The 13,739-nt window shown below is 49.8% G+C and overlaps 1 protein-coding gene across 1 annotated transcript in view; it reads left to right on the top strand.

The window, feature by feature from the left end:
* PLXNA2 (plexin A2) overlaps nucleotides 1–13,739 on the top strand; it is a 216,648-nt gene that overhangs the window by 26,332 nt on the left and 176,577 nt on the right. Inside the window, exon 3 of the mRNA XM_079937942.1 lies at nucleotides 5,137–5,319. Within this exon, the coding sequence (XP_079794068.1) occupies nucleotides 5,137–5,319 (183 nt within the window). The remainder of the gene's footprint in view (nucleotides 1–5,136; nucleotides 5,320–13,739) is intronic.

The following is a 13,739-nucleotide window of genomic DNA, read 5'->3' as shown; positions in this document are numbered from 1 at the left end:
GTAAGGAGGGCCCACCTGCTCTACCCCTGATGCGGCATCTGGCATTGCACACCCCTTTGCACACCCTGCCCGCAGACCACCACGGCCTGAAATGAGAGAGGTGCTCAGGCTCACGTTACCAGGTGGTCCCCATAATACAGAGTCTGAGGATACCAGACACTTGAGGCATGTTTGCTGATGCGCGGAGTCATTACCAATGTATAATCAAGGGCCTCTACGCCACCAGCCACTGTTGTAAGCACCCCGGGCTTCAGAGGTGAACCATACAACACAGCTACTTGCCCTCGTGGAGCTTTCATTAGTGAGGCAAGACAGATTAGTACATAAAATATGTCGTCTCTCAAGTGATGACAACTGCTGTAGGGAAAAATAAAGCACAGAAGTGGGGAGAGGCAGTACCCACGAGGATTGGTGCATTGAGAAAGCAGCATTTGAGCAAAGAATGAGGAAAGTAAGCTATGCAGGTATCTGGGAAAGCATTCCAGAGAGAGGGAGGGAGTAGCTCTTGCAGAGAATGCAGGGCATGCCTGGAGAGCGTGAAGAGCGAGGAGGCCACTACAGCTGGACCCGAGCGTGTGGCAGAAAGAGCGGTTGGAGATGAGCCAGTCAGAGGTAACACACACCAGATCCTGTACATACAGGGCCCTGTAGGCCACTGTACAGCCAAGTGAAGGAGTAAAGTAGGCAGGTAGATATGTGAGCTGGAGGAGCGAGAAGGGAGTTGAGCTTGACTGATAATTTGAAAACTGGGGAAAAAGGAGAAGAAAGGGAGCTTGGGGTCCAGACCTGAGGATGGCAGAGACAAGAAAGTCAGTGGAAAGCACTGTCCTGTCAGAGGGTCAAGATGCTGCCATCTAGGTGGTTACCGTGATCTACCCATTAGTCCGTCCATCCATCTACCCATCCCTCTATCCATCCATTCATCCCTCCCTCCAGCCATCCACTTAACAAGAAGGTATTGAAGATCTCCCAAGTGCCCAGCTGGGGATGCAAACATAAAAAGACATGATCACAACTTTCAGATATCTCGTAATCTAATGGGAGAAAGAGTGAAAGAAAAAATAGCTGGCAGTGTAATATAGTACCTAAGAGTTCGGGATTCAGAGTTCAAATTCTATCTGTGTGACTTCCTGGCTTCAGGAGTAACTTAATATCTCTCCATTATCGTCTGTGAAATGGGAATCATAATGCCTACCGCATGGGATGATCAGATACTATGTGGCAAGATTAACACCATGCCTGGCGTGTTAGGTTGAGCATTATTAGTTAACTGTTACGCATGTGACAAGTGCTAAGATAGATTTCTGTGCAGAGTGCTGTGGACACTGGATCGGCAGCCTGGGGAACAACCTGAGACCAAGTGACCCATACGGCTGCCTTCTGAGCACCCTAAATGGAGGGTGTCTGCTACCGGGACCAAACACCTCTTCTTAAAGCAAAAGACAAATCAGGCCTAGGGTTTGCTTCTGTTCCTACCGTCAGCCTCTTGGTACAATAGGCTAGTAGTTAAGGCCCTAGGCTTGGAATTCCAAGAGATTTGTATTTAAAAATCAGTCCTACCATTTAAAGCTGTGTGACTTTAGGCAAGTTATGTACCTGATCTGAGCTGTATTTTTTTTCATTTTTAAAATAGAAATAATAGTAGCCTCTTTTTATGGGGATCAAATGGAGCAAGTATGTATGAGCACAATACCTGGCCCATAATAAGCATGCAATAAAGGACAGCTATAATTATTAATATTAATTATTATAGAACCAGTTATTTGCTGTTATTTTACCTTTATAAAATGAGGAGTTTGAGCTAGATATTCTCCGAAGTTCTTTACAGTCCTGAAATTCTATAACCTCTGGCCCCAACCAATCAAGACAAGTGGAGAGGAAATGCAAGGGTTAAGTCCTTGCAGAGTCCAGCCTGGTTCCCACTGCCCAGAGGGGGCCCTTGTCAGAAGGAAACTGCTGATTCCTGCCTGCTGCTGAGCCAGAGGGAAGAGGAAGAGCCGACACCCTTGTGGGGCTCCATTGGCTTGCAGAGAGACAAGCCCAGGCTAGTAACCACAGAGCAGCAGAGGCACTGGGAGAGAGGTGACAGCAGGTGGGATCAGGACCTCAGAGAGAACAGCCCCTCACTCACCACCCCCTCCCTTCATCATCACTCTTCGGCTGCGGCCTTGATAGTGGAGGTGGAGGTGGGGCTGCAACAGGAGGGGCCCCTTAAAGTCCTTATGATCTAAGGAGTCCCAGACCTGGGGACCCAGAGACATTTTGGTGGCCTCAGAGGGCGTTAGGGAGGAGTGAGGGTAGCTGACGTCACGGGGCTTAATTTTAACGTGATCTCTGGACTAACATGGAGCTCTCAGATGAAGGATTTGAGCTCTGTTCCAGAAGAGAAATGAGGAAGGGGAGCGTCACCCATTGAATAACAGTTATTGTCCTAAAGGCTGTGCTGGGCAATTTAAGAGTTACCTCACTTGATCCTCAATATGACCCTATAAAGCAAGGATTTTCATCCCCCATTTGACAGATGGAAAAACAAAGACACAAAAACTAAGTACATTGGTTGCACCCATACAACCATAAATGACACAGCAGGGATTTGAATTCAGTTTAGCCCATATGACCTCTGAGTCCAAACTCTTTGCATTTAGCCGTGCTGCTTCTAAGGAAAGCCATACACCAGGCTCTCCCTTTCAGAGCAAAAGTAAAGGGGCAGCAGGTGTTTGGGAATATCTGACAATTTAGAGACGAGAAAAGGAAATGCCAGCCAATCCCAGGGGCTTAGGCTCAGAACAAACCGTTTCCGTCACAGTCTGGTGATTCTAGAGTCAGGAGGGATGTAGAGAAATTCAAAATCACTGGCAAGTTTTTGGCTTCTGTCATCATTTCTCAGAAGCTGGCTTAGGTTATGCCTGAGCCCAGGCTCTGCAACCTTAGCGGTCCCTGGAGAGAGTGGGAAAGAAACTGAAGCCATGAAATCAAGAACTTTCAGAGCTGAAAGGAAGCTTGACGATTACCTGGTCTAATCCTTTCCCTTTACAGATGAGAGCATTCAGACTCAAAGTGGGTATATGGTATATCAAGATAACATAGCTGGCTAGTGGTAGAGACAGGACTACAATCTAGATTTCCTGATTCTTTATCAGGACACTTGTGCCTCTGGTGTAGGGATGAGAAAGAGAAGTAGAAAATGTAAAAAGTGGTAGCTGATTCCTCTGACCTACCTTTCTAGGGAGCCTGAAATTTCCATCATTGGCTCCAGGGATGTGCTGGTGAATCTTAAATGGATGGCTATATGCAGGCAATGGTAGTAGTAGGGAAGGAGTTGGGGTGGGAGGATCTTGATTAGAAGCATTTGCCAATTTCCGTGGTGTAAATACTCCCACCATGGATAATTTCAAGCCACCAGTGTGATGTCACTGAATGCAGAGATAGATGTACAGGCATTCCTCATAAGCTGGCTCTACTATACCATTGCTTCACTCCCTGCCTGAGAAGCTTATCCCTTCTGCCGTGTGGAGCGCCATATAATCCAGAATTCAAGGTCATCCTTAACCCAAAAGTTAGTTTTCTTTCCTAAAGAATAAACACACACACACACACACACACACACACACACACAAGGGTAGCACCGCCACTCAGTTGTAGGAGCAGTAGCTCTCTACAAAACACCAAGGAATCACAAGACATGAGCCTCTGTTCTCTTTGGATTTGAACAGGGAATGAAAGAGAAGTCCCTGGTTTACCAAAAAAAATCCCATTTAGCTTATAAATCAGTTCTTCCAAGGAAATGAAGCTGTCAGGGAACGACACACCAGCCCGCGCTTTCCTGGTGTGGGTGAGAGGAGAAGGGTGATGGGAACAGGTCTCTCCATGATGCTTTCTGTGCTTCCCACGACTGTCACTTCCTTCCTCCTCGAGGATGCCTTTCCAGACCCAGGAGGAACAGCTGCCACAGGGCTCAGGGCTCTTTCTGGCCCAGAGTCTGCGACCTTTGCCCACAGGATTCCCTGTTGTGCAATCAAGTGGGATGTTTTGGAGGATCCGTCATAGCCCAGCCCCAGGCTAGACAGTGTGCAGAGAATGCAGCCCCCTCGCAGCCCCTGTCCTCAGGAAGCATGCAGTCTTTTTTTTTTAACTGAATGAGATCTTAGAAATCATCAATTTAACAGTCCCCAAAGAGGCTGTTACTGATCAAAGTTCACATAGAAGAAGAGCAGAGACTGGAATTCTTTCTGTCCAGCTATTTTTCCACTTGCTCAAGGTGCAATGTCTTTTCAAGGTGCCCTAGTCTCTTCTGAGAGAGAAGAGACTTTAATTTTTTTAAAAAAAATTTATTCAATGACAGATATTCTTTATACAAGCATACCTCCACTCCCTGCAAAAGGCTGCTAACAAGAAGACCATCTCCCCCAGAATCTACCGAAACATCACTGACGACCTCTAACGGACAGTGATGAGAATCATTGTACAACTTAACGAATCTCTTCGCACGTGTTATTTCCTTTTCTCCCCAGTGATTCTCTCACAAAGGTGGGCAGGTAGTGTGACACCTGAAGAAACTGAGATTCACGTAGATGAAGTAACTTTTCCAAAGTATAAGGCACTGTTCAATATTAAGATAACCCTTTTTAATATATCCCCAGTGTGGGATGTGGTGAATAATGGAATGACTGAAAATTCCTTATGCCCGAAGGCAGGCTTTTGCAGTCCAGGAAACAAATAAGGAGCGCCACCAGGCTGGTAGGAATCCTGTGATGTTGCCTCTAGACTGAATCTCCACTGTCTAAATAGAAAGACCGCCACAAATGGCGTGGTCCACAGGGACACGTAAATGACCAGGAAATGAGTTTGAGCAATCAGCTTTGCAACCTGTCGCAGGTTGTCTTGGCAGAAAAGTGAGTGGGTGATAGCAGGTGAGGGAGAAGAAAGCTGTCTGGTTTCCCAGGAGTCAGTGCGGGGTTCATGGGTCAGCCGTGAGATGTTTGTGTGTGCAGTGTGTGTTAGGCGCCTGAACTCCATGCCTGAATTTCTCGGAGGCCTGGTGTCCTGGGGCTGGTGGCCACGGTGGGTGGGCTGGTGAGGATCAACGCGGCCCTGCCTCCGCTGCTACTCACCCCAGGTCCCTCCCCTTCTCTCCAGCCGGTGCCCATCGATGACAACTTCTGTGGACTGGACATCAACCAGCCGCTTGGAGGCTCAATTCCAGTGGAGGGCCTGACCCTGTACACCACCAGCCGGGACCGCATGACCTCGGTGGCGTCCTATGTTTACAACGGCTACAGCGTGGTGTTTGTGGGTACAAAGAGCGGCAAGCTGAAAAAGGTAAGAGTCCGTGAGACTGGACGCCCGCTGCTGTTCAGCTCCTCGGCTGAGAGCCTCTGCTAGAAGGCTGCTGTGGATGGAGATTTAACTAGAGGCAACTCAGTTTTCTTGGGGCAGGAACAGGTAGAGTGGGGAGGGTTGGTAGGGGTTAATTTGTGCCTTATCTTCTAGCTGCTCCCTCTACCCACTGGTCAGTGAGTGTCTTGGTAATGTAAACATATTTCAATATTGACCAAACTCCAAGGAATTAGGAAGGTGCATCTGTCTAGAGGAGGAAAAAAAAAAAGTCTTCAAATCAAGTAGAATTTTTTGATTATCTATATTATGAATTTTTTGATTTTTTGATTATCTGTATTATGAATCACCCACATCATAAATCCCTCCCCACAGTCTACAGAGGTGATTGTACTCATCAAAAGTCTTTGTTGAGTCCAGAGCAGCTGCTTGAAGCACATTATGGGTCTCACTTCTCAGCCGATGGTGGTGCCTCTCTGGGATGGTATACGGTGCCTGGATAAGGGACTGTTCTCCTGTCTTCCCTCTTCCTGCAATCGCAGTCTCTTCCCCGCCCCTCCTCCCTCACCCCCAAGACCTGAGCTGACAGGAGGAAGTAGGCGTCTTATCCTGTGCCTGCTCTGAGCACCTCTGCCCATGGGAGGGCACGGGCCGTCTGGGGCTGGCAGCACGGGAAGCCTCCTGCGCGGCGGGCTGAAGCCGGAAGCTTGTACCTGCTTGTCTAGCACTTAAGGTGTAGAGACGGAGCACAGTCTGGTTTATCATGTGGAATTACAGCAGCCACGTTCTTTCCAGTCCCTGCTAATCCCTTTTTCCCAAGCTCACCCTCCTGCCACCTTTCCCTAGTCCCAGCACCTGTGGATCAAGACACAGGCCAGACCTCACCGCATCTCACCCTTTGATGCTGACATCAGCCCTGTGGCTCTTTCCTCCTAATCCAGTTACAGCCTCAGGAGAGATGCTGTTTGGGAATGTAGAAGGAGGGTGGCAGGGAGGGAGGCTGAGGAAGAATTTCCGTGTTCTGCTTGTTCTGAGTTGCTGCCAAAGGAGGTGAGAAAAACTGGTCTGGGTTGATGTGGAGATGCCTTCTTTCTCATGATGCCAGAGCCCTTTAACCCTTTCCTCACTCTGTGGAGAGGTGCCCACCTGTACCTGTCCTGTGCCCTCCACTTGGCCTGGGACTGTGGGCCCTGGCTTGGTTTCAGGTATGGGAGAGAGGATGAGTGTGGTCCCGGCGTTTGCTTTCCCAGAAGTGGAGAGGGAAGGAGTTGACCTTCTGAGATTCCACTAAGATTTAAAAGTGGTGTACTCTAGAAAAGAGTCTGAAATAGGATAGATATATATATGTGTATATATATATATATATATATATATATATACACATATATATATATCTTGAATCACTTTGCTGTACACCTGAAACTGACGCAACATTGTAAATCGACTCTACTTCAATTTTTAAAAAGTGGTATATTCTGCGGCTTCCCTGGTGGCGCGGTGGTTGAGAGGCTGCCTGCTGATGCAGGGGCAGGGGTTCGTGCCCCGGTCCAGGAAGATCCCACATGCCGCGGAGCGGCTGGGCCCGTGAGCCATGGCCGCTGGGCCTGCGCGTCCGGAGCCTGTGCTCTGCGGCGGGAGAGGCCACAGCGGTGAGGCCGGTGTACCACAAAAAAAAAAAAAAAAAAAGTGGTATATTCTATCAAGACAGGGTTCAACCTGGACTCCTGAGGCTGGCTACTTTCCTGCAGGGTTATCTATACAGCTGGGTAGATTGTGACTTGCCCAGGGACTTTGGGCCGAGGTGCCGATGGGAGTTGAAATCCAATCTGAACTCTCCTTGTCAAGCCATACACCCTAGGGTATAAACGTACCCCCAGAGGAGCTCCTGGAGCTGACTCATCTGCCCATAAATACCACCTGTTTCTCAGTTGCACAAAGGCTCTGGAAGGCCAGCAGGAGCCACAGCTAAGCTAGTGCTCAGCATTTTCTCCTCTCCTTTCTGCACCTTCAGTCACTGTTCTGGATCATTCCTGTGATTCTGTCTCCTTTATTCTCTTGAAAGTTCTGTTAAAGGCAGGGGTCATGCCTTTGTTCATATTTATTTCCTTCTTTCTGCCTCATCCTTTCACCAAGTGTTCCCACCTGGGATGGGCCTCAAAACTGTCTCGAAAAAGAAAACCATTCTCTAAGGAACCTTAGAGACCATCTAGCCCAATACTAGCGTTATTTGGCAGGAAAATTGAGGCCCAGAGAAGAAAAGTGACTCGTCCAAGCTTAGAGATGAAGACAAGTTGCCTCTTGTCCTGACATCCGAGTTGACACCTGTTTTACTTAAAGAAGCAGCCACGGAACCCCGGGGGTGGAGGCTGAGAACAGCCTTCGGGTTCAGGCTTGCTACAGGGTTAAGCCAGGGCCTAGGGCCTCCATTCTCTTCATCCCTGGATCTGAGTTAGGGAATTAATGTTTGCCAAATGGGTGGACGAGGACTGAATAAAGGAAGAACCACCCAGCCAGGCTCAAAGGGCCCTGGGCTGACCTTCCCATATCTCTCTTTTCAAGCCACACACTCAAGGTAGCCAAGGTCTCTTAGCCCTGTTGGAACCCCAGCAGACAAGTTGCTAGGGGGGCAAGTCAGAGGATTCAAGGGGGAGGCTGGGGCATGGCTGCCCACAGCTTGTTCGGACCTGCAGTTATCTGTTCCTTCTCACTCTTCACTTCGATGTTCTTTAGTTGTTTCTATGAGCTCATAATACCCCTCCTTCTCCTCTGGGCGACTCACCCTTCCTTTCCACCCACACGCCTTTGAGGCACCTGATACTAAAGTCGGGCTCCCACTGGCCTCCCATTTACCCAGAGAAACGGCCCATGAGGAATTTGTGGAATGTCCCCAGGAAACTCTGCCATGGTCCAGGCCGCATAGCTCTTTCAACACAGGAAGGAAAAAAAAAAAAAAAAACAACTAGCCAAGAGTTTGGAGAGGGGAGGGAAGCAGGGTGCGTCAGGACCACTCACTTCTCCCCTGCCTAACCAGGTGTCTGTCAGACTGTGCGGCCTCCGTCCATGGCAGCCCATAGGACAGGATGTCCCCGAGTGGGGACGATTAGAGGAAGCAGAGACTGCCTAGAAGTGGCAGGACTACGAGGTGTTGTTCTGTGCTGTGTCACATACTTGCTCATACCTGCCCTCTGCTCTCCAGGCAGAGAACAGTGCAGACGAGGCCACCGCCTTCTGAGTCACAAACATGCAGAGGGAACAGGCAGAATAAGGACGAGACCTCAGAACCAAGAGGTGTAACACTTGCCTAGACTAAGGTCCAGGGCATCAGAGGTGATAAGAAGACAGGCCAGGATTCACCACAGGGATGGAACAATTCCAGAGAAATCAGCTGCCACAGTGTGATTAACCTGGAGGGCTTCATGGAGGAGGAAGCTTACTAAGATTTGCTCTGAGACTGAATGAGACAGACAAAGTGATGAGTCGGGGATGGGAGAGAAGGGCCCCTAGACCTTGGGTGCCGCACTGAGAAGATGCAGAGCACGTGCCAGCAAGGTCTAGAGTGCGCAGAGGGGCTTGGAGGACTTGGCGAGGTGGAAGCCAAGGCGTAGAGTACTGTGAGGCTCAAGTCCTAGAGGATCAAGTGAAAAGGATCTTGGGACTTTCGCTGACCTTGTGAGCCAACTGTGTGATCCACAAAGTTAATTAGTCTTCACCACACTAACAGAAGGTCATGAAAAGTGGAGGCCCCACGTCCCACGGGAGATAACATTGTAAGAGGGCGTAAGCCAACCAAAGAGCCAGGTCAACAAGGCCTGCAAGGATGCGGGAGCCATGCTGTACGGAGAATACTTTTAAAAGGATGTTAACCTAAGGGAAGAAGTGGAAGGGAGGAGACGAAACAGCTTTCTTCACAGACTGTGATTTACTGAGCACTTATTATGTGTCAGGTGATATTCTAAGAGCTTGATATCTACTAACTAATCTTTATACAACTCGGTGGGGTAGGTGCTATTGTCACCGCCATTTTGCTGATGAGGAAATAGAGGCCAGAAAAGGTAAAGAAATGCGTCCAAGAGCCACACGGCAGGTAAATGGCAGAGCCAGGGTTTGAACCTTGATCGTCTGGTTTCACAATCATGCTTCTCCATTGAGCTGTGCAAGGTGAATTAAGCTTATTCAGTGTGGCCCCAGAGGGCAGAAGAGGGCCAACAGCTAGGAGTTCCGGTAAAATAGTTTTCCACCTAATAGGAGGAAGAAGCTTCTTGCAGCCAAACTGTCCCATAATGGAAAGAGTTGACTCAAGCGGGAATGAGCTCCCAGTCAGTGGAAATACTGAAGCAGAGACTAGGTGGTCACCGATCAGGGAAGCTGTGGAGAGGCACCTGCACCACGCACATGACCTTCCCACTTATGCCGCCCCTATTTCTCTGACTCCCTCAGTAGGGGTGGGAGATAACAGAGGGCAGAGAAGGGGAGCAGAGCGCGGAAGGCCAAGGCACCCTGGGGGTGGGCTTTGAAGTCACAGCTGGGTTCACGCTGGCCCTGGGTGTGTAGCAGAAAGCCCCTGAGGGTCAGCGGGGAGGTGCTTGGCCCAGACAGGGCAAGGCAGGACCCAGAGGATGAGGGCAGGCAGGCCTGGGGCAAGAGGCAGGGGAGGGAAAGCAGGGCCTCCTGGGGCTGGGCACGGCTGACTGTGCCGACATCCCTCCTGGCCAAGGGCAGGTGGTGGGAGTCCACCTAAGAGATGCCCGGAGCTAATAGCAAAGCACACGAGGAAGAGTAGTGGCAACAGGGACTACAGACTCATTTAACACGACTTCCCAGGTTGAAGGGAGGGGTCCAGGAGACAGGTCGTGGGGCCCGAGCTGAGAGGGCAGAAGACGCTGGGACCGGGAAGCAGGACTCTCTAGGGTTTGGGACAAAGTCCCATTGGTTCCTCCCCTCCATTTGCAGCTGCTAAAACTTCTGCCTCAGCCCCGGCTTCCCATTTCTTCAGGCCTCCTCTGGCCCCTCGACCCCAGGGCCTCACAGCAGCAGGAGGTGCTGGCTCGCTGTTCTCTCCCGCAACCCTGCCACCGGAAGCCTCTCCTGATGCCCAAGGCCCGGTGACATGTCCCTCACCTCGCCCCTTCCAGCACCGTGACTAGCGCCCTCCTCAGACCCCCTGCCGCTTTGCTCCGATAGCATCTGGTGCGGGAGCAGCTGCAGAATAAGGGGTCCACTTCTCTTGAGACTCACAGGTCCTGGAGGACAGGGGCCCTCTTTTCCACATATGTCACCCATCCCCACAGCCAGACCCAGTGTCTCTCACACATCAGTTGCTCATGAAATTTATCTCAAATGTACCTCCTCCAGGCCAGAGACCTACTTGCACGCGTTGGAAGAGAACCAGACACCAAGAGTGACTCCTGTTGATGTGGCTGGTTTGCAAAGGAAGGAAGTTAGGATGTGGTGGATAGGTCTGCAGGGGAGGGGGAGGGTTGGAGGGTGGCCGTGGGATGAGGGGTCTAGGAAACAAGAGAACTGCTGGGACAGGAAAAGAGCCTGTTTTCTGGTTAACAGTGTTTGGAAGAGGGTGGGGTAGTGCTCTCAGCAATGCTGACCAAGCTGGGAGGAAGGAGCCACGTTTACACTATTGCCCGTAGATCCCAGGAGAGCATGGCCAGCTATCTGCCTCACCTGCATCAGAGGCAGTTTTGCCTTCAGCCGAGAGGCAGGTACAGAGGCCCAGGCAACCCCTTCCCTGCCACCCCTGCCAGGAGTATCAGACTCCTGGACATTTTTGCAAATCCACAGAGACTTAGCCTTTTCAAGGTCTGGGGAGGGCCGGGCCTCTTTTGCCACCACCTTCTTTCCCATTAGCTAAGGCAGCCACCAGAATGCTTGTGAAATGCTTGAGGAAAATCCTTTCTGCCTTTCCCTATGGGACATACCAACCCAAGGTCTCCAGTCCGCAGCTCACAGGAAACCCTGCCGACGTCCCGTCCCATTCTTATTCTTCTCTTTGTAAGCTCACAAACGGTTTACTGAGCCAGGCCAGGAAAACTGTGAGCCTCTCGCAGTAGCAGCTTAGGCACTGGAAAGAATCCATTGGGAGCACTAAAGTATTAACTCTCCCAGGCCCTGGGGTTATTGCTCAGTTACTTGATAACACTATTTATGAGATATCTTTCCACGGTCCTTTCCATCCTCCACAAATACTTCAGCTAAGTATGGCGATGGTTCCCTGCATCTCCACTCCATTTTACAGATGTGGAAAACTGAGCCACCGGGATGTTAAATGAAATATCTTGTCCAAGGTTACATGGCCGATCCATTGGCAAAATTGACATTGGCATTTATACTTCCTCCCAAAACATGCACGGAAGTTCCTAACCTGCTACTTGGCTCCCTTGTGGGGTGGAGTTGTCTTGGCGGACGGAAAGCCAAGTTGGGTGAAAAGCTGAGAAACATACCTTTCTCGCTGTGCCAACACCACCGAACAATAGCCACTCATTCCTCGGAATGGAAATGATTCACTCGTCTCTCATTGTGAACCTTGGATTGAGTAAACAGCCAGGGCTGTGGGTCTCATTCTAGGAGACCTAGCGGATTTCTTGGGACCTGTGACCGCTGAGCTAATGTTCTGTGTCCCTGACGCATCTCAGCAGCTCTGGGGGCTGGGGTAGTGGGCAGCAGATGGCCTCTCCCCCTGCCCCAGAGCCTGTGCAGAGGAGGTGGGCTGGTGGCTCAGAACTCACCACCACATCCCCAGTAATGACTTTGGCTCCCTGCCCAGGCTCCTGCCGCCAAACTCGCTGTTTGTTTTGTTGTTTTATAGGCCTCTTGGGTCCCAAGAACTGGTCTTCTGGAACCTGGGAAAGGCAGCATTTGGCTGGCACAGGGAAGGGGGCATATTTACAGAATCCTTCCAAACCTCCTCCCCTGACCACCACATCCCCCTGCTCGACCATGACAGGTGGAGAGAGAGGGTGTGGGTTTCTATCCAGAGCCCCAGCTGACCCCAGGGAAGAGCCCCTGATCTCCCAGAGTCATTCTGAAAGGGAGAAACTAAAGATGCGTTTATTTTTTGCACCTTTTGTGCGGCTCCTGTGTGCTTCAATCTTGGATAATCCCGGCGTGAGGAGTCAGGCTGTGTGCTCGGCGTGGTGCTTTGCACTCCGAGAGGGAGCCCTTTGGAGCTCGGGGCTTTATCTCAGGGCAGGTGAAGCACAGGCATAATGCTTCAAGCTCACAGAATCCAGGTGACCCAAATAGGCTCTGTAGAATGTTTAAGAAGCCAAAGTGCTAATGTTTACAGAGCAGTCATCTTTAGGAAAATACAGACCGCATAGATGCACATCCTTTTAGGTCACTGAGCCTTGCCTGCTTATGGTTACAAAGCATGGACATATATCTTGAGGTTGGACAGGACCTCCAAAGGCCAGCTGGTGCTGTCCTCTTGTCTTCAGGTAGGAACCTATTTGCATAACAGAGAGCATATGAGCTTACAGGATGCAGTTCTGACTCCAGTCTACTAGCTGTGTGACCTCTGAGCTTCAGTTTCCTCATGTGTAAAACGAAGACAGTTATAATACCTGCCGCATGAGATTGTAATGAGGATTAAATGAAATCATTCATTCTTGAACGAAAATGTATTGAATACCTACTGTGCGCCATTTGCTTGGTATACAGTAGTAAACAAAACTGTCAACATCGCCTGCCCTAGTGAAGATTATACCTTAATGTGGAAAGAAAATAATGAGAACGCACAATATACAGTATATTTAGAAGATGATAAGTGCTAATGAAAAAAATAGAGCATAATGAAATCATTTATGTAAAGTGGGGTGCTGAGCTTATATGCATTTAAATATCACTACTGTTGTTACTTAACTTGTGAGCCTCAATTTTTTTCTTCTGTGGAGTGGGTAGTAATAAATACTTTGCATAGTTGTTGGAAGGACTAAGTGAAATCATGTATGAAAAGTTCTTACTATGGTGCTTGGCAACAAAAGTGCTTTCCATTATTATTACCAACATCTTGGAGGCTTCCCCCGAAGCCCGCTTCTTCTCTGGCTCCCTGGGGGAGTGGAGCTGTCAGATCAGCCTCTTTTTTAGTGACATGTTTGCAAGGTCAGATGGAGGAAGAGAATCCTGCCCCTTGCCCCCAGCCCTGTGTCATGGGAAAAAAAATACTTGGAAGGCTAGACCAGCTGGGCCGAACTAATCTAATCCTGCTGGACACCGACATCCAGCTGCATTAGTCACCAGTGAGAGCTTTCCGAGTCCCATATCACCAAACAATAGGTACTGACCCCTCCTCAGGGCCGGGCTGGGGGAAGTGGTGGTTCGGCTCTTATGGCTTTGCAGAATTAACTAAAACGGGGCCAGTCTCTGCCCTTTGCATGTTCCCAAGCCAACCATGA

The sequence above is a fragment of the Stenella coeruleoalba genome, assembly GCF_951394435.1.
Source record: "Stenella coeruleoalba genome assembly, chromosome: 1".
Lineage (NCBI taxonomy): Eukaryota > Metazoa > Chordata > Mammalia > Artiodactyla > Delphinidae > Stenella > Stenella coeruleoalba.
The sequence above is the reverse complement of the archived record's forward strand: the minus strand, read 5'-3'. Positions and strand labels throughout refer to the sequence as shown.